At 45.8% G+C, this 21,212-nt stretch overlaps 1 protein-coding gene across 4 annotated transcripts in view; it reads left to right on the forward strand.

The window, feature by feature from the left end:
* Nucleotides 1-21,212, forward strand: part of TMEM132B (transmembrane protein 132B) — a 414,018-nt gene that overhangs the window by 214,467 nt on the left and 178,339 nt on the right. For all 4 annotated transcript variants that reach the window (XM_057527275.1, XM_057527277.1, XM_057527276.1 and 1 more), the window contains one exon: nucleotides 17,401-17,547. In XM_057527275.1, coding sequence (XP_057383258.1) covers nucleotides 17,401-17,547 — 147 coding nt within the window. The remainder of the gene's footprint in view (nucleotides 1-17,400; nucleotides 17,548-21,212) is intronic.

Consider the following 21,212-nt stretch of genomic DNA (forward strand, 5'->3'; position numbering starts at 1 on the left):
GTTGATGGACACTTAGGTTGCCCCCCGTCTTGGCTATTGTGAATAGTGCTGCTGTGAACATTGGGGTGCATGTATCTTTTTGAATTATAGTTTTCTCTGGCTACATGCTCAGGAGTGAGATTGCTGGGTCATATGGTAGCTCTATTTTTAGTTTTTAAAGGAACCTCCATACTGTTCTCCATAGTGGCTGTATCAATTTACATTCCCACCAACAGTGAAGGAGGGTTCCTTTTCCTCCACACTGTGGATGTGTAATGTTTATAATCTGTCTCTGAAGGCTGTTTCTGAAGAGATGACACACAGTTAAAGAGTCTGCTGGACAGGGGAGACTGTGCCTAAGGCAGTTCTGAACACCCTGAGCTGCATTATCCATGGCTTTGAATATCCCAGACAGAAATCTGGTCTCTTTACAGTACTTGCTTTTTTCCCCCTTAGGATGCGTTCATGACCCATTGCATAGGAAGTCTCGCTTTTGAAAGAAAGATTAAGAAGTATGGTTGCTTCTCACTTTCCAAGTCTCTGTAACTTTGGAGCTTATTTTACAGACACAGCTAGAAACACAGGAGCCTAGAACACAGGTACCCAGCGGGGTTCTCTGGTTGTTCATTCATCAAAGAACAGATGGGTCTCTGGTCTGTGTGCAGAGGACAGAATTGTCCCTGGCAGGACGCCAAGCAAGGCAGTGCCACCTGCAGCTTGGTCTCCCGGGTCTTCGACGCTCCCACAGTTACCGCAGTCGATAACTGATGTGTCACCCAGCTTTTTTGCATCTGTAGGATCTGAACTAATGGCTCATTTTTTGGTCACAGCAGCATTAAAACAGGGATTTGACTGAAGGATCGTGTGTGTGTTTGTGCATGTGTGTGTATGTATGTGCTTGACTCTGTGTCAGCGTGGTCTTGGGAGATTGTGCTCCTGGGCTGAGTAAATGGAGGGACACTGTCCTGGGGTGGAGAGAGCAGAAACTGCTCTGGGAACACCTCCCAGAGAGCAGCCTCGGGGCTGCAGAGCCGCTGCATTTCAGTGGGTACGAAGTGGAGTTACATACGGGGCACAACCAAGTGGGTGGAAGGGCTTGTTACCAGAGGGCTCCTTCAACGTGTTGAATGCAGAGGTTTCTCACGGGCATCCCCTTAGGTTGGGACATGTGAGTTAGTTACCTGTTCACTGTAGTATCCACCTGTCCAGTTACTCACCTTTATACCTTCCTGGTCCCTGGAGGCACTTGAGTTTACAATCATGGGTCAGAGGAGCTGGGACCTGGGTAGCCTTCTAGAAGCCTCCTAGCCCCAAGGCTGGCAGAGAAGTAGTAAAGACGCTCCCCCACGCCCACTCCCACCCCTGACCTGAGGGGCCACGGGAGCCGCCGTGACGGACATCTCAGGGACAGTCGGTGAAGAACGGAAGTTCTCATAGCCTCTGCCCCCTCCCATCTTTGTCCATCCACAGAATCCCACCCCTCCTCCATCCCTGGAGCGGAGGAGAAAACCTCAGGCAAGACTACCTTCAGTGTTTATTTTTAAACCAGCCTGGCCAAATGGGGCTGAGAATCAAAATTAATTTGAATTTTAGGAAGTAAAGAAAATAATGAGTTTGTGGACTGAGGGTCATACCTATGACATGTCTTGCCCCCCATCCACGGGCCGGTGGGAGGTGGAACAAAGTGGAATAAGATGTCCACCTCTCCCCAAGGCTAGCTGTTATTTCATGAGGACAGGTTAGGTTGATGATGGTTAGAAGGTGCACAGAGGGGGTGAATACACACTTGTTTGCCATATGCCAGGTCAGGCATTGTACTGTGGGGTGTAAATACATTCACGCATTTAATACTGAAGGCTACCATCCAAGTGGGCACTTTATCCCCATTTTATAGACAGGAAACAGGTCCAAAGAGGTTAAAATAATTAGTGTTAACTTACACAGATAGAAAGTAGCAGAACTTGGCTTTGAACCAAGGCATCGGGGTCTGGAGGTGTGCTCTTAACTCCTCTGTTGCAGTGCTTTTTCAGGCATTTTCCATCTGGCTAAAAGGGACCCTGGAAGAGGTTTGGAGCACTTCACCTGACAAACAGCCCGGAGGATGCAAAGCCCTCGGGGGCGGGGCTGGCTGGCGTCCTCCTGGGAGGAGCCGTGAGCTGGGACCCGTGACCACAGGGATGCAGCCCCGGTTCTGTGTCTGCCCACTTGTGTGATTGTGGGCGTGTGAATCATTTCTCTGTGGCAGTTTCACAGGTTTTCACGAGGAACAAATGAGAAAATACATGTGAAAGTCCTTGGCAAGCATTCGGGTGGTAACCGAATGTGAGCCACTGTTTCTGCGGCTACTATAAGCCACACACGAGGACGGGGTCAGACTTCGTCCCGGGGCCTCGGAATCCACGCCGGCTTCCCTGCCAGGCTCAGCCTGCCTCTGTGCCCGAATTTGCCACCGAGGCTCCAACACCACGTTTGACTAGAGAGCCTTCGTAATTAGCAACCATCTCAGCATCAGAGAGATGCGGGCGTAGGCCTCTTCTGAGCGCATCTGCCTTAGCTTGAGAAGCGAAAGTGGCTTGGCCTGGACATCACTGCTCTGTTTCCTCCTGTGTTGGATGAAGCCCGGTCAGTCCAGTTACGGGGACCCACTGCATTTCATTGTGTGATTGATTAATTCGACAAGTGTGCACTGAGTACCATGTGTGTGCAAAGCAGCGTAGGAAGTGGAGGATGTGATCAAACAAGCCCGCTGTGGTCTCTGCTGGTGTGAGTCTTCCAGTCTCGGGCACCATAACGTATATAGAAACTTACACAGATGATAATTATTTAGTATTAGCTGTGATAAGTGCTGGGAAGGGAAAATCGAGGTGCCGTAAAAGAAAAAAACTAACTCAGTCCTGTGTACCTGGGAAGGCTTCCCTGAGGAGGTGTTGATTAAGAATTGAAGGATGGAAAGGAATGACCTGGATAGTTGGAAGTGGAGGGTGGTGTGAGGGAAAAGTTTCAGGCATAAGGAAGAGTATTTGCAAAGGCCCGAAGCATTCAGGGTTCAGGTGGGAAAGAGCTGGTACCCCAAAGAGAATTTCATGGAGGGGCTTTGACTAAGTGGAGACAGGGTCAAGGTGGTAACTGGCCCAAGGCTAGGGAGGAATTGCAGGAACCCAGGGAGAGCGGAGATAGGGGGACAGGGCTGGACCACAGGAGCTGTGCTCACAGGGAGGGGAGCTCAGCCACCGTCACCAGCAGGGAGAAGCCAGGGGTATCAATACCCCAACTTCTCTTCTCGTACCATCTAATCTCCTGCTGTGCCTTCTATTGATTGAACCCAACTGGAAGCCAGAGGGAGGACAAGGGGGCCTCCAATGATGCTGTGCACAGCTATCAGCCTCTAGCGGTATTGGACAAGAAGAGAAGGATAGGAAAAGGGTCTGCAGGAGAAACAGAGACTAACCAGTATAGCCAGGTGCAGGGAAAGTCTGGGGCTTCCGAGGAACTGAGAAGGACCAGTAGGAAATCACAGAGCCACGATCCTAAAGAGAGAATTAAAATTGCACCTGCTAAGTGCTTAACATTCAATCCTCATATGACACCTATGAGATGGCTTCTGTGCTTCCATTTTACAGATGAGGAAACTGGGGCTCAGAGGGGTTGAGTAGATCACAGAGTAGATAAATGCTAGAGCCAGGATTTGAATCCAGGCAGTCTGGTTCCAGAGTCTGTGCTTTCAGCCACTACGCTATTAGCCACTGCCTCTGCCGGGCAATTTTGTGATCTCTTACTCATGGTCCAGACCATGCAGGGTCTTGTGGGATTTCAGACTTTTTCTAACAAAGGTGGTAACCAGTGAAGAGTTTTAAGCTTGGAATTTTGATGGCTCAGGATTTGGAGCAGCTCACCCTGATTGCTCTGTGGCTTGTAGCAGTGGTTGCAGGGTGCTTACAGCAGTGACACACACAAGGACGACGGCAGGGGACTTGCTGATGGACTGGATATGGGAGGCAGTTACAGAAAGGAGGCTGTCAAGGTTGACGCCCATGTTTCTGGTTTCAGCGGTTTGGTGGATGGTGGTTGCCCTGGACTGAATGATGGCTGCTATGGACCGAATGTTTGTGTCCCGGTGCCTCCCCACCTCGCCTTGATCTGTGGAAATCCCAAACCCCGGTGCAATGGTATTTGGCGATAGGACCTTTGGGAGACACTTAGTTCATGAGGGTGGGGCTCTCATGATGAGATTAGTGCCCTTATAAGAAGAGACATGAGAGAGCTTTCTTCCCCCCTCTGCTCCCTGCCACGTGAGGACACAGCTGGAAGGCAGCTGTCTGCAAACCAGGAAGAGGGCTCTCAGGAACTGAATCTCCAGCACCTTGATCTTGGGCTTCCTAGACTCCAGAACTGCGAGAAACAAATTTCAGTCATTTAAGCCACCCAGTCTGTGGTATCTTGTTATAGCATCCTGAACCAAGAGAGTGGTCTTTTCTCAAAGAGGACAAGAGAAGTAAGGTGGTTTTTGTTTTTATTTTTGGCTGAGTTGATCGTGAGTTCAGTTTGGGATGTGTTGAGTTTGATTTTCCTTTGAGACTTCTAAGAGGTGATTTCAAGTGTTTATTTAGCTATGCATTTGGGACTTAGAAAGTTCTGTGTTGTAAAAATAACTTTCTGGATCATCATACTCTAGAAGATAGATGAAGTTGGGAAAATGGATTTGTGTGCGTGTGTGTGTGTGAGTGACAGGGAGAGAGAGAGAGAATTTATTTCTCAGGAGCTGTAAATACCAAGTTACTGAAAATTACTGACAAGTTTTCATGGAGAGGAAATATCCAATGTAACAGGGTGATCCCTTGCTTGTGTCCAGGTTGGAGAGGAAAAAAATTCATAGTGGCTCACAAAATGCTTTAAATTACTATGAGGAAACGATTCTTTACTAGGCATTCGAAAATTTATATCACTAAACATTCTTAAAAAAATAGGTTTGACAGAAAATGAGTTTAATTCCATAAAAGGTCAGGTTATTTTTGAGTTATGAATTGAGTTTTTATACCTTAGCTTTGTTTATTAATATTTAGGTTGGATATCACAAAGGGAGAGGATCTCTGATTGTGTCTGTAGATTCCCTTTATTTAATATTTGCTCTCTGTGCTCACAAGGACTTGGAAATATTGAACATCCTTTCACCATCTGTTCTCCTGTCCTTGTATCACAGGTGGTAACTTTATATGTGTATCGTCTGTGAACTTTGGGAGGATTTTATTTGGTACTCTGAGTGGTAGAAATGTCAGAACCTGGCTGTTTTTGTCAGTGCACTTTCAAATGCAAATAGAAGAAACCCAACTCAAAGTGGCTTGAAGGGAATTTACTGGCTCATGTAACTGAAAGACAACCTCAAGTCTGGCTGGATCCAGGTGCTTAGACAGTGTAATCGGAAAGCCATCTCTTTCCACCTCTTACCTTTGCTTTCCCCTGCTGGTTTCATTCTCAGGCAGGTGGTGGGCTCTTGCAACACTTATTGCTTAGTGAAAAGAGAGCTGGGCTCACCTCTCCCTGAAACATTCTGGGTGACGTGTCTGTTTCTGGGCCGATCAATTCAGGGGATGGGATATGCTGATTGGTTTGGTTGGGTCACATGCTTCCTTCTTGAACCAACCACTGTCCAGGAGGACACAATGCTTTGCATGGCTACACATACCAACTCCTGAAGCCAAGGGTGGGGTCAGCCTAGCCTGACATACCTGGACTGAGCATAAGTCGCTCCCAAGGGAAGTCCAGGTAGGAGCTGCCTCAGAAGAGGAGGATGGTGGGTGCTGGGTAGACGCGTCCACCTGGTCTTCTGTGGATCCGATGACCAGGGTTGGGAGCTTGTTGGATAACTCTCGTGACAGCTTTCCTGCACCTCTCAGTCTGTCTCTGGAGCAGTTTAACACCAAGGGATGGTTCTGTGAAATGTCAGCATTTAGAGCTGGGGTGGGGTCACCGCGTGGGCATTCCTGTCACCGCCACCAGCATAGTGAACCCTGCATAGTTGCTATATGCCAGGCTCCGTTCTAAGCACTTTGTGTATGCCGTCTCCATTTAATCCTTGCAATGACACTGTGCCGTGGTACTATTATTAATAGTCCCATTTTACAGATAAGGAAACTGAGGCACACAAAGAGGCTAAATGACTTTTCCAAGGTCACACAGCAGGAGTCCAGGTGTGTTCTCTTGTGTCCTTTTTTCTTTCTCTCTTAGAGTCCAAGTTTTAAGTCAGAAATGTGGTCTTAACTTCACTATTCTGTCTGTCTGTTTTGTAGGGCTGTCTATTTCTCCTGCACATAGTAGGTGGTTAATGCCTGACATGTGGTAGATATGCAGTGTGTAGACCTTAAATTAAATCAAATACTTCTCAGTCACATTTGAATTCCAAAGCCCTGAGGCTGACTGTATCTGCTTTCGAAAATCCCTTTCATTTCAAAAGCATTTCTGGTTCTTAATGGCTGTACATTTACTAATCCTAGGTTCCCATAAAACAATATTACCTTGTTAATTGGATCGTGAGAAGCCATTAATCGGGCCCTGAGAAATTATCAACCTCCCTGCCCCTGCCGCGTGGGTCGCTCATGGGTGTGTGTGTGTGTGTGTGTGTGTTTCTCTGTTTTGTGTGTGTGTATTGAACAGCTCTGCTGTCAGAGAGGTGCACATTGTCTCTGACTTCACTCTGTGGGACATGATGATCAGAGGCAGTGGTTGGGAATCAGAGGGTAAAGCTTTCTGTGTTTGGTTGTGTCAGACGTTTAAATGTGATCTGAAGGTGAACTGGGTTTCATGGTGGGAGCCAACACTTGGGGCTTTGCAAAGAAGTTAAAGTGGATGAAAAGACTACATTCCTGATGGTACCACCATAATGGTCTTGAAATTGTGGCACATGTTGGCTTCATGGCTGTGACACAGCACATCCCGAATTTGTAGGGGGGCTGCTTCCCCTCCGGTCCACTGACACTGAAGAATAAGCATGTGCTCCACATGGGGACAAGGGCAGAGCAGTTAGGGAGTGTCTGCAGCTCAGCCTGGGGTCCAGTTTGCCAGGGAAAGTGATCCCAGGCATTTGTGTTGGGGGCAGGTGGTGGTGGGGATATTACTTCTACAGAGGCTGAAAAATCAGGTGTCTACAGTGTTTCTTCGTGGGGGCACTTTTGGCATCTGGAGTGGGGCAGGACTGTCCCATTCACAGCAGGGCAATTAGCATCCTGGCCCTAATCCTTTATTTATTAATTTTTTAAAAGATTTTTTTGATGCGGACCATTTTTAAAGTCTTTACTGAATTTGTTACAATATTGCTTCTGTTTTATGGCCCTGAGGCATGTGGGACCTTAGCTCCCCGACCAGGGATCGAATCTGCACCCCCTGCATTGGAAGGCAAAAGTCTTAACCACTGGACCACTAGGGAAATCCCCCTAAATCCTTTAAATGCCAGCATTCTCATCTGAGTCTCGACTGGGGAAGAATCGGCTTCCGTACGAACTGGTGTTGGTGGCAGAGTGTATTTCCTTGCTATTGTAGGACCGAGGGCCCTGGGTTTTTCCTGGCTGTTGGCCCTCAGCTGCTAGAGGCTGCCCAAGCTCCTTGCCACATGGGTGTCCCAACATGGCTGCTTACTTCTTCAAAGACACCCGGGAGAGAGATTGCCTGGAGCTGGTCTGCTTGCAAGGTGGAGTCTTATAAAATGTAGTGGAACCATGGAATGACATTTCATCTCTTTTATCATACTATTCCAGCTAGAAGCAAGTCACAGGCCCTCCCCACACTCAAGGGGAAAGGATTCAACAAAGGTATGGTCACCCGGAGTTGGGGGTCATTGTGGACCACCCCAGAGTTTGTCTGCCACACACGGTATGGACCAGAAACAATTAAGTGGCTAAGCAAGACACGCTGTAGGCTGGATCCAGTCTTTTTTTTTTTTTTTTTTTTTTTTTTGCTGGTTTTGGATGTCTGGGGCCAAGGCAGGGTTTTGGATGTGCTTATCTTAATGCCTTAGGAAGTGTGAAGAAGGGAGTGATTTGTCAAATTTCTGATTTGTCAAAAGCTATACGTATAGTTTGCTTAATTTTTAACTTTCTTGGGTGAAAGATTAAATTAAAAAGTGAGACAAGAGAGGGGAGATAGCCCCATGGGAATCAGCATGTGTTACTTTGGGAACGTTCTCACTTGCATAAAGGTCCCACTTTGCATGTCCCTGTTCTCGGGGCTGAAATCCACGCCCTCCAACAGTCTGCTCTGTTGGATGTGATTTTCCAGCACTGGTGGTCTGTCTGTCCTTCAAGCTGGCTCCTGTTCTCTTTCTAACTGAGACCAAAAATATCTGTCCTCAACATCCAGGTTCAGCCACCTGGACTAGAGAGAGCCCCACCTGCTCTGTGGTCATGAGCATGGTGGCCTCCTCGCCTTGACTCTTTCCCCTGCCCTGTAATCTTTCCAAGTTTAAATCGTGGTCTGAAATGAGCTCTCAGCAGAGCCTGCCTTTGCCAGCCTCCAGGTGCCTAGTGGGAGAGGCGCGCATCTCTCTCTGTGGTTAATTTATCACAGAGAAAATGGTTTGCCGGGGAATCCAAATTAGAAGTATCTTTACACATCCTGAAAGTGCTCCAGCGCCCAGGGCTGGGCTTATCTCAGAAAGTGATTCGAACACCAGATGTTCCCTGGCATTATTCTCCTTGACAGAATGTGATTGTCTGAAATGTGTCCCAAGCACTCTTATCCAAAGAATGTTCTGGGGGCCGCCTGCATCAGAATGGCAGCCTGTTGAAAAACATAGCACAGTTGGGTTCTGCCCCAGACTTACTGGATCACAGTCTTTGGAGGATCCAGATACCTGTAACTAGGTGATTCTGATGTGCTTAAAAGCCCGAGAACCTCTGGTCCATAGGGTTCCAATGCCTCCCTCCTGTGACCTTGGTAGCTTTTGTCCCTTACTGGACATCTTCAGTCCTCAGTCTGATATTTATGGAGCACCCAGAGACAGATGACACCTTAGATGGAGACCTTTCATTCTACCAATATTTATTAAGCACCACCAGTTTCCCAGGCGTGGCTCTCAGAACCATGGATAATGCAGGAAACAAAACATTTAAAAAAACCCAAAAAAACCCTCCCCACTCTCCTGGTGCTTCCATCCCGTGGGGGAATACAGAGACTAAACAAGGGAAGCAAAGTTTGGGGGTATTAAATAGGGCTTTTTTTTCGATCGGGTGGTCTGGAAAAAGCTCAAAGAGATGACATTTGCCCAAACCTGAAGGAGATGAGGGAGTGAGTCCTGTGGGTGTCAGGGGAGACCTTTCCAGGCAGAGGGAACAGCAAGAGCAAAGGTTTAAAGACAGGAAAACATGTGCTGTTTTAGGAACCACGAGGAAGCCAGCTCCTGGCCAATACAGAATGTTAGCGTATTACACACCATAAAATATGCAGTTTTTAGACCATTGCCATTTAAAGCTACAGGTTAGTTATGGGAAGCTTTTCTTTACTTTGAGAATATTTGGCCAATGAAAATTAATCCACCGTAAATGGGAACGTAAAATCATGTAGAAAATCTTGAGAAAAAGGAAACGCGATTGGGATTTTTCTTCTTCCTTGAGAAATGAAATAAAGATAAACAAACAAGTTTGTTTTATCTTACAGTAAACAAAATTCAGGCTCAGTAACTCCCTTTCTGTGCTGCTCGGAACAAAGCATGCATTGCCCGTTGACAATTTTTTGTTGTTATTTTCCTCCAATTTTATATAACTGCACAGTATTGCATTTTTCATTTCACACTTGACATTGCCAACAGGGTCACAAGAAGGATCAACTTAGCGGAAGTATTTCAGGGCTTCCCCAGTTTCCCCAAGAGCTTCACTCTGCCTTGCTATGCAGACTGCTCTCTTTGGAAGCACTTATCTTTTCTTGTTGATTTTCCCTTCTTCACTTGTGAACTGTCAGTAGATATGTCTTGAGGGGTGGTTGGTGGATCTCTGCTGGGTCCTCTTTCTCAGTAGCTTTGCTGGCATTTGTCAGTCCTCCAATGCTACAAGATTCAGCGGTTTCACTTTGCAATAGATGTGCATTGCGTTTGCGTTGTATTTGTAGCTGACGATCAGCAGAGCCTGACAACCCACCCTTACCAAAGGCGGAGATGCTGCAGCAGGGCTGCGGTCGGTGTCAGTGTCAACCAAGGGTCAAGTGACAGTGGGGACTGATTTCCTTAAGGTTCAGTTCATCAACAAGTATTGATAGTTTCTTAGTCTGCCAATGTATTCTCCTCTGTGTAATCCCTTAACTTCAAGAATACAGATAACAAATAGTTGTATAATGAAGACCCTATCGAAGTATGAATGTAAGTTTTTTTTGTGAATGTCAGGAAGTAGTTGTTATATAAATGAGCCAGAGATGGTCCCTGTAGGTTGGCCCCTGTGTTGTTTATTTCTTCATAGCAGACTGGGACCTGTTAGCTCAAGAGCCAAACTCAATTTTTTACACATCTAATTGTTTTCAATATACCCTAAATAAGCCTATTTTAGCCATTTAGAGCCTGCTCTGCATACCCTGCAAAACTGTTCCCAATGTCTGTTAGCCATAGACCTTGTAGCTGTAAGACCTCGAGCTGCAGCTGCCCTTTGGAGCTGTTTGACCTGGAGACATCCCACAGTGCTGCTTAGTGACATGTAAGCGCCCTCTCTGATCCTCTTCTCCCTGGGGTTCCCTGCCCTCCTCCCCTTCTGGCTAGGTGCCCTCATGCCATGTCATTTGGAAGGTCTTGGGCTATGAGGGACTTACGCATCACACAAACTTGTCAAATTGTTGCCTAGGTAAAGCTTGTTGCATGCTACTGCCACCTTGTGGTCATATCTTTCCCTTGATCAGCCCCCAAATCCCTCAAGCTCATTACAGGGCTGAGACCATTAATCGTTGTCACAAGGTTTAGATTATTGTAGTTTTTAAATAACAAGAGTTAAGAATATCACCAACCCTAAAAATATTTCTCTAAAACAAACTTAATGAATATTCAAGACATGGATTTTTCTGGGCTTAGATTGTTCCAACAAATAGAATCTAAAATTGGGAAGGATTTGGACCAAGAACTGGGATTTTGGAACAATTTTATAACTTGTATGTAGGAGGGAGGCAGAACCTCAATAATTTGGCTTCAGGCTTGTGGTTTTGATTCCTACCATCCATTTCTTCTGTTGTAACTCGAATTTCCTTTTGGGAGCCACTCCCTGCTAACCCCTCCCACATGGTTCAGATGGGATTAATTTCACTCTTAGTGCAGGACAGTCCTTGACTGGGCAAACCAATAAGCATTGTCCTTTCACCCCCCTAGGCCACAGTTATAGGTCCAAGGTTGAGTACTCAATCAAATTCAACCAATGAAAACCTGGCTCCAGGAGTTTGTTCTAGGAGAGAGAGTCTTGCTTTTCCCTTGTGGATGAGGAGGTGAGATCCAGAGCTGTTGCAGCCACACTGTGACCACAAGAAGAGAGCCCATTGGTGCACAAAACCCACATATGTGAGACCTGAACAGAGTCAGGTGCCTAGGGAAGTGGGGACATCATTTGAACCTTTGTGGTGAGCCACTTCTAAAGCTGGTCCCACTTCTGGACATTGAAGTAGACTAGACATGAACCAGAATTGGATTATTTCTTTGGTCAACTACAATCACAGAAAATTTCTGAGACTTTGTCAGGTGCACACTGGTGTCCTTTGAACCTAAAGTGTCGAGGGTTCAAGTGTAGAGTAACCTTTATGGAAAAAAAATAAAATAAAAGGATTTACTACGGCAAATGGAGGGTTTGCTCCGTCTTGGGATATGAGAGGAATTTCCTGCCAAGGAAAAGGAGTAAGATCAGGGAAATCATATCTAGAGAGGAGGTGGCTGGGGTCTTGTGTGGAGACTTAGAGCAGTTACAAAGGACATCTCACAGGGAGGGGGCTTGATGCCCGAGTGTATGATCTCTGGAGAGTATGCAGTAGTTCATGGTGAGAAAAATCATAATAGCTAACGCTGATCAGTTTCTTTGTCCCAGGTGTTCTTCTAAGCACTTTATATACAGTGATTCACTTAATCTTCATACAAACAACGCTATAGGTAGATATTATTATTGCACACATTTTGAAGATGAGGAAAGTGAGTCACAGATGTTCAGTGATTGGCATCCAAACTCTCACAGTTAGTTCATTGTCATCATCACTAACTCCACCACCTCCCTGACCTTCATCCTTAGAAGCATCCAGCTCTCCTAGGCAGGTAGGAATGCCTGGGGCTTCATAACCATCCAAAGGCAAAAATAATTAGAATGTATTTCTTCTGGGGAAGAGATAGGGAGTTTCGGATTGACACGCCCACACTGCTGTATGTATGTATGTATGTATTTATTTATTTATTTTTAACATCTTTATTGGAGTATAATTGCTTTACAATGGTATGTTAGTTTCTGCTGTATAACAAAGTGAATCAACTATATGTATACATATATCCCCATATCTCCTCCCTCTTGCGTCTCCCTCCCACCCTCCCTATCCCACCCCTCTAGGTGGTCACAAAGCACCGAGATGATCTCCCTGTGCTATGCAGCTGCTTCCCACTAGCTATCTATTTTACGTTTGGTAGTGTATATATGTCCATGCCACTCTCTCACTTTGTCACAGCTTACCCTTCCCCCTCCCCATATCCTCAAGTCCATTCTCTAGTAGGTCTGTGTCTTTATTCCCATCTTGCCCCTAGGTTCTTCATGACCTTTTTTGTTTTTTTCTTAGATTCCATATATATGTGTTAGCATACGGTATTTGTTTTTCTCTTTCTGACTTACTTCACTCTGTATGACAGACTCTAGGTCCATCCACCTCACTACAAATAACTCAATTTCGTTTCTTTTTATGGCTGAGTAATATTCCATTGTATATATGTGCCACATCTTCTTTATCCATTCATCTGTCGATGGACACTTAGGTTGCTTCCATGTCCTGGCTATTGTAAACAGAGCTGCAGTGAACATTTTGGTACATGACTCTTTTTGAATTATGGTTTTCTCAGGGTATATGCCCAGTAGTGGGATTGGTGGGTTGTATGGTAGTTCTATTTTTAGTTTTTTAAGGAACCTCCATACTGTTCTCCATAGTGGCTGTATCAATTTACATTCCCACCAACAGTGCAAGAGGGTTCCCTTTTCTCCACACCCTCTCCAGCATTTATTATTTATAGATTTTTTGATGATGGCCATTCTGACCGGTGTGAGATGATATCTCATTGTAGTTTTGATTTGCATTTCTCTAATGATTAATGATGTTGAGCATTCTTTCATGTGTTTGTTGGCCATCTGTATATCTTCTTTGGAGAAATGTCTATTTAGGTCTTCTGCCCAGTTTTGGATTGGGTTGTTTGTTGTTTTGATATTGAGCTGCATGAGCTGCTTGTAAATTTTGGAGATTAATCCTTTGTCAGTTGCTTCATTTGCAAATATTTTCTTCCATTCTGAGGGTTGTCTTTTCGTCTTGTTTATGGTTTCCTTTGCTGTGCAAAAGCTTTTAAGTTTCATTAGGTCCCATTTGTTTATTTTTGTTTTTATTTCCATTTCTCTAGGAATTGGGTCAAAAAGGATCTTGCTGTGATTTATGTCATAGAGTGTTCTATGTTTTCCTCTAAGAGTTTGATAGTGTCTGGCCTTACATTTAGGTCTTTAATCCATTTTGAGTGTATTTTTTTGTATGGTGTTAGGGAGTGTTCTAATTTCATTCTTTTAAATGTAGCTGTCCAGTTTTCCCAGCACCACTTACTGAAGAGGCTGTCTTTTCCCCACTGTATATTCTTGCCTCCTTTATCAAAGATAAGATGACCATATGTGCATGGGTTTATCTCTGGACTTTCTATCCTGTTCCATTGATCTATATTTCTGTTTTTGTGCCAGTACCATACTGTCTTGATTACTGTAGCTTTGTAGTATAGTCTGAAGTCAGGGAGCCTGATTCCTCCAGCTCCGTTTTTCTTTCTCAAGATTGCTTTGGCTATTCGGGGTCTTTTGTGTTTCCATACAAATTGTGAAATTTTTTTGTTCTAGTTTTGTGAAAAATGCCAGTGGTAGTTTGATAGGGATTGCATTGAATCTGTAGATTGCTTTGGGTAGTATAGTCATTTTCACAATGTTGATTTTTCCAATCCAAGAACATGATATATCTCTCCATTTATTTGTATCATCTTTAATTTCTTTCATCAGTGTCTTATAATCTTCTGCTTACAGGTCTTTTGTCTCCTTAGGTAGGTTTATTCCTAGATATTTTATTCTTTTAGTTGTAATGGTAAATGGGAGTGTTTTCTTAATTTCACTTTCAGATTTTTCATCATTACTGTATAGGAATGCAAGAGATTTCTGTGCATTAATTTTGTATCCTTTGCAGGGAATTCTCTGCATGGGGCAGAATAGGAGGGAAGGGGAGCGGGTTTTAGAGTCAGGGGATCTGGTTTCTAATCCTGGCTCTGTCACTGTCTAGCTCTGTGACTTCCAGCTGGTCGCTCCCTCTGGGGGTGTGAGGGTCACAGTTTGATCATCAGGACATTGGGAACAATAGTAATCATCCTGACCATGGGGCTGCTTGATCAAATTGCTCTGTGATCCGTGTATGTGGAAGAATGTGATAAGCTATTAAAGTGGCAAGTACTGGTAGAAATGAGGAGGTGCTCTTGATAGTGGGAGGACTCTGCTTACGGAGACATGCATTCTGGAACATTCTCTCCAGTTGCCCCTTTGGCAGCAAGATGGAATGGCTGGAAACAGGGACACAATGGGACGCCTCTATTCATGGCTTGCATAAATTAATTCCCGGAACTTTGTGATGGCAAGAAAGAAAGCTTTGAGGAGTTAGCATATGTAGTCACCAGAATTCAACAGGAAGAACCACCCAGTTGGGACAAAGAATGGCGCCTGAATCTCTGGAGGGGGTCAGGAATGCCAAATGCAAGAGCGAGCAGATGTGTGTCTTAGCATCTGTGCAAGGTCCTATAAGAAGGGAATACAGGAAGCAGAAACTTTAAAAAATTTAATTAGATATGCAAGTATTTGAGTCCCCTAATTCCACCCCGGGGTTCCTTATGGTAGGCAGCAAAATCAGGGGCTTTAGGACAACCCTTGAGTCCAGAACATTCTCTCCTGCTGCTTGAAATTCTGACTTTAGGGATTCCCTTCTTTGGGTCTTTTTTGGATTTTGATAAATCCTTTTTTAAAGTTTCAGTCGCTTCTGGGAGGGTCCATTCACCTGTTTTTTCTTCTTTTCTTTCTTTTTTAATTGAAGCGAATTTCACATAACATAAAATGTACCATTTCTAAGTGAATAATTCACTGGCGTTTAGTACACAGTGTTGTGCAGACACCACCTCTATTTAGTTCCAAGACATTTTTATGACCCCAAAAGGAAGCCCCATACCTGTTAGCTAAGCAGCTACTCCTTGTTCTGTTCCTCGCAGCCCCTGGAAACCACCAATCTGCTTTCTATCTCTGTGGATTTACCTATTCTGGATATTTTATGTAAATGGAACCATACAATACATGGCCTTTTGCGTCTGGCTTCTTTCACTTGGAATGATGTTTTTGAGGTTCATCCACATTGTAACATGTATCAGCACTTCATTCCTTTTTGTGGCTGAATAGTATTCCACGATACGTATGTATCACATTTTGTTTATCCTTTCATCATGTGATGGGCATTTGGGTTGTTTCTGCCTTTTGGCTGTTGTGAACAGCGCTGCCATGGGATGCATGTACAAGGGTTTGCCTGAGTATCTGTTTTCAATTCGTTTGGGTCTATATGCAGGAGTAGAATTACTGAGTCATATAGTAATTCTACGTTTAACTTTCTGAGCATCTGCAAAGCTGTTTTCCGCAGTGGCTGCACCGTTTTACATTCCTACCAGCAGTGTACAGGGGTTCCAGTTTCTCCACATCCTTGTCAACATTTATTATTTTCCCTTTTTTGATGATAGCCATGCTCGTGGGTGTGATGTGGTATCTCGTGGTTTTGATTTGCATTTCCCTGTTGACTAATGATGCTGAGCATCTTTTCATGTTCTTGTTGGCCACGTATATCTTCTTTGAAGAAACATCTATTTTCAGATTGAGTTTTTTATTGTTGAGTTACAAGAGCTCTTTATATATGCTGGATACTAGACCCTTATCAGAGATATGATTTGTGGATGTATCCTCCCATTGTATCCTTTCACCTTCATTCATATGTTTTTAATTGCATCTTAGACCCTGCTGTTATGTGTGGATTTGATTAATAAATCTCTTGGAGGGAATCTTTGCTTCTAAGTTTTTGGTGGCAGTGGAATGTCTGTCTTGATGGATCTGTCTTTGCTGATGCTCCTGTAACTCCTGCACACATACCATTTTTTTGCATCGTGGCATTCCTTTTGCCTTCTCTGTGGAAAAGGATGCCCAGAGCCTCACTGGGCATTTCTCGTTAGTCCACAGGCCTCTGGGAAGCAGAGGGGGTTCAGGTACCTTCACAGCCAAGCATGTGCTGACCCTCTGCAGCATTAGTTCATGCACCCGGAAGTCCAATGACACCCTTTTCGTATTACTTACATTTAGTTAAGGCACAGCAAGCAGCTTGGCTTTCCGTGGCCCTGTCTTCCTCCTGACTGTTCTCCAGACAAGTCCACAGCATCTGGGCAAGTCCGAAAGCCATTGTCAGAGAACTTGGAAGCTGCCTTGCAATCCCCGTGGTTACAGAGGAGATGTATTCTGGTTAGTAGCAACATGAAGATCGTTCTAGGAGCAGGGAAGAAACGGCAGACAGTCCAGGCTGGGAACTCTCTTTGGCCTTTGCTCAATGGATGAAGCAGCTGGGGCCTTGGATTCTTCCTTGGGGAATTGAGTTCTGCAAACATCGTACCAGGCAGTACTTGGCCACTTTAGCCTGCCTGAATGCTGTATTTCTTTTGCTCCTCTGAGGACCGCGTGGCCCCACTGTTTCCTCTTCACAGTGTGATCAGTGCTGCCTGCCTCCCCCTTGGTTCCCTGGATGGTACCATCCCCTGGGCTGGCATAGCCCCTGCAGCCTCTCAGACCCTCCCACCTCATGGGGGCCCTTCCCCATCCCCAGGGGAAGAACCGGGCCCCAGATTCCATCCACGCCTACCAGACACATCTGTCTCGTCTCCGGCCCACAGGACCCCTGAAACAGAAAGCCATCTGGTTCCCAACACACCGATCAGACAGAAAATTAACAGACGTGGCAAAACGCTGGGGCTCCTACTTTGGGGCGCTTGTAAAAATAACAGGACACTTAGTTTTCAAAGGAAAGGCATTATGGCCACTCTTCCCTACATGTCCCAGAGGAAAGGGGAGATCTGTTTTAGCTCCCTTTTTGCTCCCTGTTTTGAACTCAAATGGTCATATATATATATATTTTTTTTTTTCTACCCCACAGAATTAAGGCAGCAGCAGGTGTGAAAATAACCGCAGTGAGAGTCAGCAGCGAAGACCAGTGGGCAGTCCAGGAAGAAATTGACAATGACAGTGTTCAGACAGCAGCTACCCTCACCTGCGTGGGTCATCACCCGGACACACAGAGCAGGTAAGCGCCGAGATGCTCAAGGTACCTCGGCAGTGGAGGGTTGGGGATGGTTGCAAACGCTGATAGGAAAATAATGACTGTATAAATAAAGTGGTGCCTCTGCATTTTTATTTTTTTGTGCCCTTTTTTTTTTTTAATTTTATTTATTTATTTATTTATGTCTGTGTTGGGTCTTCGTTTCTGTGCGAGGGCTTTCTCTAGTTGTGGCAAGCGGGGGCCACTCTTCATCGCGGTGTGCGGGCCTCTCACTATCGCGGCCTCTCTTGTTGCGGAGCACAGGCTCCAGACGCGCAGGCTCAGTAATTGTGGCTCACGGGCCTAGCTGTTCTACGGCATGTGGGATCTTCCCAGACCAGGGCTCGAACCCGTGTCCCCTGCATTGGCAGGCAGATTCTCAACCACTGCGCCACCAGGGAAACCCTTGTGCCCTTTTTAAAAAAATTTTTATTTAAATTTTTTTTTATACAGCAGGTTTTTATTAGTTATCCATTGTATACATATTCGTGTATACATGTCAATCCCAATCTCCCAGTTCATCCCACCACCACCCTCCCCCGCCTCCACATTCCCCTCTTGGTGTCCATACATTTGTTCTCTACCTCTGTGTCTCTCTTTCTGCCTGGCAAACCGGTTCACCTGTACCATTTTTCTGGTGCCTCTGCATTTAATGGGAGATGTGTTCCTTTGAGTTCATCAGCTCAGCTCCGTCCTACAGCTTCTGAATGTATTATTGGATGTGCTGCAGGATGAGGGCTTTATCCTTTGTGCTCTTTATACATCAGTGACCTAATGAGGTTGACGATCTCAAAAATTACCTGAACGCCTATTTCTCACAGTGCAGGGTTTGAGAACCATTATTTTAAAATCTTATTATTGTTCCTGTTATTGTTGGCAGTAAAGAGCTGAAGAATGAAATGGGGGAAATAGAAATGATTTAAGAGGCAAGGGGGAAATGTACTTTTTTATGAGTGAACTGAGGGTGCCTCTAGCTGTCAAGTAATTGTCTCTCAGTGCTTAAAGGTCGTTGTTTTGCAGCTATCACACCCGGGTATTGGCATATGGGCTCGGGATGTGAGGTTCGGGAACTTGGCACTGCTGGCAGGTCTTCTCCAGCTCCGAGAGCAGCCTTGGGTTTTATGGGGCTGAGCTTGCCTGGGAAGCAGAAGGAGGTTGTTGCTAATAATCTTGCATCTGGGCTCCCAACAGGCAGAACGAGCTCTCACCCTTGTTGCCACAGTCTTTTCTACAGTCTCTTGGCCTCTCTTCTCTTCCCTTTTGACTGAGCAATGTTGGCCATGCAGTTCCCCTGGCTTTAGAACCACCAGTGGCTCCCACTTCAGCCAGGATGAGACCCCCCCGCTCCTCAGGCTGCCATAGAGCCCTGTTTAGATCTTTCACTTATCATCTTCTAGTGTCACAACCTGTTCTCTTTTCTTTCGTTTCTTGTTTTCTTTTTTCTTTTTTTGCCACACGGCGCAGCATGCAGGATCTTAGTTCCCCGACCAGGGATTGAACCTGCGCCCTCTGCAATGGAAGGGCGGGAGTCTTAACCACTGGATCACTAGGGAAGTCCCTCTTTTCTTGTTTTAAAACCCTTTGAGGTCCATGATGTTGGGCACCAAAGGGGCACTGGGTGAATGAATGAGGGAGCTGGTGGGTGGGTGGGAGCATGAGAAATGGAGAGATTGTGTGGAGCTTGACTTTTCTAATGGATTTCTAGGCTGAGGGCTGTCTCTGCTTGGGCGACCTCAGCCAACCTCATCTAGAACTCTGTTCTGCCTGATTTTGAAGAGCTCTTTCAAAGGGAAGTGACTCAGGTTGAGTGATCAAAAGCCTCTGATTAGGAATATTGACCAGGTGATCTGGGTTCCTCTCACTCCCACTCAACATCCTGGTCATCGTCCTTTACATCCCTTGACAGAGCTTTTATTCTGCAGCCTCATGTGACCCATGGTTTCCCTGGAAATCTGAATCTACTGTCTGAACACTCCCCTATCCTGAGCTGTCGATACCTGGAAAGAGTCTAGGATTTTTATATTTGCTCAGTTGCAAGTACTAGAATTCTCACCTAAAAGTGGCTGCAAAAATAGGATTTTGTCATCTCATGTGACAAGAAGTTTGGAGGTGGGTGGTTCCGTGGTTGGTTAATCCAGCAGCACAATTGTGTCACCCAGGTGCATTCCGTCTTTCTACTCTATCATGCCCAATTCACTGGCTGTCATCCTCCAGCTTGTTTCCTCATGGCTGCAAGATGGCTGCAGCAGTTCCAGGCATCACAAACTTATCTAGTTGTATACAACGACCGGAAGGGAGGGGGGCTTCTCTTTTTGCCAGGAAAGAAGACCTTTCCAGCTGGAAAGAAGACTTTCCTTGGAAGTCTAAGATCTCATCAGTAGTTCCATGCCTTTGCTCAAGAAGCAGGGTAGTCTGGAAAATTGAATATCTGGTATTATTTTCAGGCTTTGTACTGAGAGATAGTCTTTGATGTCAGGGAGAAGGGTGGTCAGCGAGCAGTATTTGCCACGCTTCTTAAAGCTGGGATCTGTCCAGGGTTGTGCCTTGATCTCTGTTTATTTATTTATTTATTTATTTATTTTTTATTTATGGCTGTGTTGGGCCTTCGTTTCTGTGCGAGGGCTTTCTCTAGTTGCGGCAAGCGGGGGCCACTCTTCATTGCAGTGCGCGGGCCTCTCACTGCCGCAGCCTCTCTTGTCGCAGAGCACAGGCTCCAGATGCGCAGGCTCAGTAATTGCGGCTCACGGGCCCAGCTGCTCCGCGGCATGTGGGATCTTCCCAGACCAGGGCTCGAACCCGTGTCCCCTGCATTGGCAGGCAGATTCTCAACCGCTGCGCCACCAGGGAAGCCCCCTTGATCTCTGTTTTGACTCCACTGGAAGACTTCCTCTTGATTGCTGGGGTGTTTATCCGGTGGACTTTGTCTGACTGATGCCCTTAGGTACCACACGAACGAAGCCCAAGCAGAAAGGGCTCCTCGACTCCTCGTGCACGTGGAGAAATTCAGGGGGACAGGTGCCAGAGGCGTCTGGATGCAGCATTCTTAGCAGCCTGTCTCTTTGTCTTTCCTCTGGGTTAGCATCATCTCCAGCAGGGCTTCCCAGCATCAATCCTACTGGCTTGGTCAGAACACTGTTCTGCCCCATCACATCCAGCGCAAGTCTTGGGGCTGCTCATCACTGGATCTGCCTGGGGTAACATGGATCTTGTACTCACTCCGAACCAATCTCTGTAGCCAGCTGTAAAAGTAGGGGATGGGTGGACCCACCTGAATGACTTGGGCTTAGAGTACGGGAGAGGGTTCTTGGGGGAAAATGGGAGGGCAGAAACAAGAGGTGGCCAGGAAGTTACGACAGTCCTGCTGACCCTCGTGTTGGGCTGGAGGAGCCCCAGTGGGATGCCCGGACTTACACCCTCAGAAATCACTGTGAGGGTCTCTAACGGCCGTCTCCGTGGTCTGCACATGGGAAACTGACTTGGTTGAAATACTGGCCGATGGAGTGGTGATGTTTTAAATTGAAGGGAAAACACAGGCTGTGGTTATCACTGTCAGTTCTGAGAGAATCAATTTTGCATTCTCTTTAGAAGAGATTAAAAAAGTTACACGAGAAAAAAAGTAGTTACATAACCAGAGTTACATAAGTATGAGA

Source organism: Balaenoptera acutorostrata, chromosome 13 (genome assembly GCF_949987535.1).
Source record: "Balaenoptera acutorostrata chromosome 13, mBalAcu1.1, whole genome shotgun sequence".
Lineage (NCBI taxonomy): Eukaryota > Metazoa > Chordata > Mammalia > Artiodactyla > Balaenopteridae > Balaenoptera > Balaenoptera acutorostrata.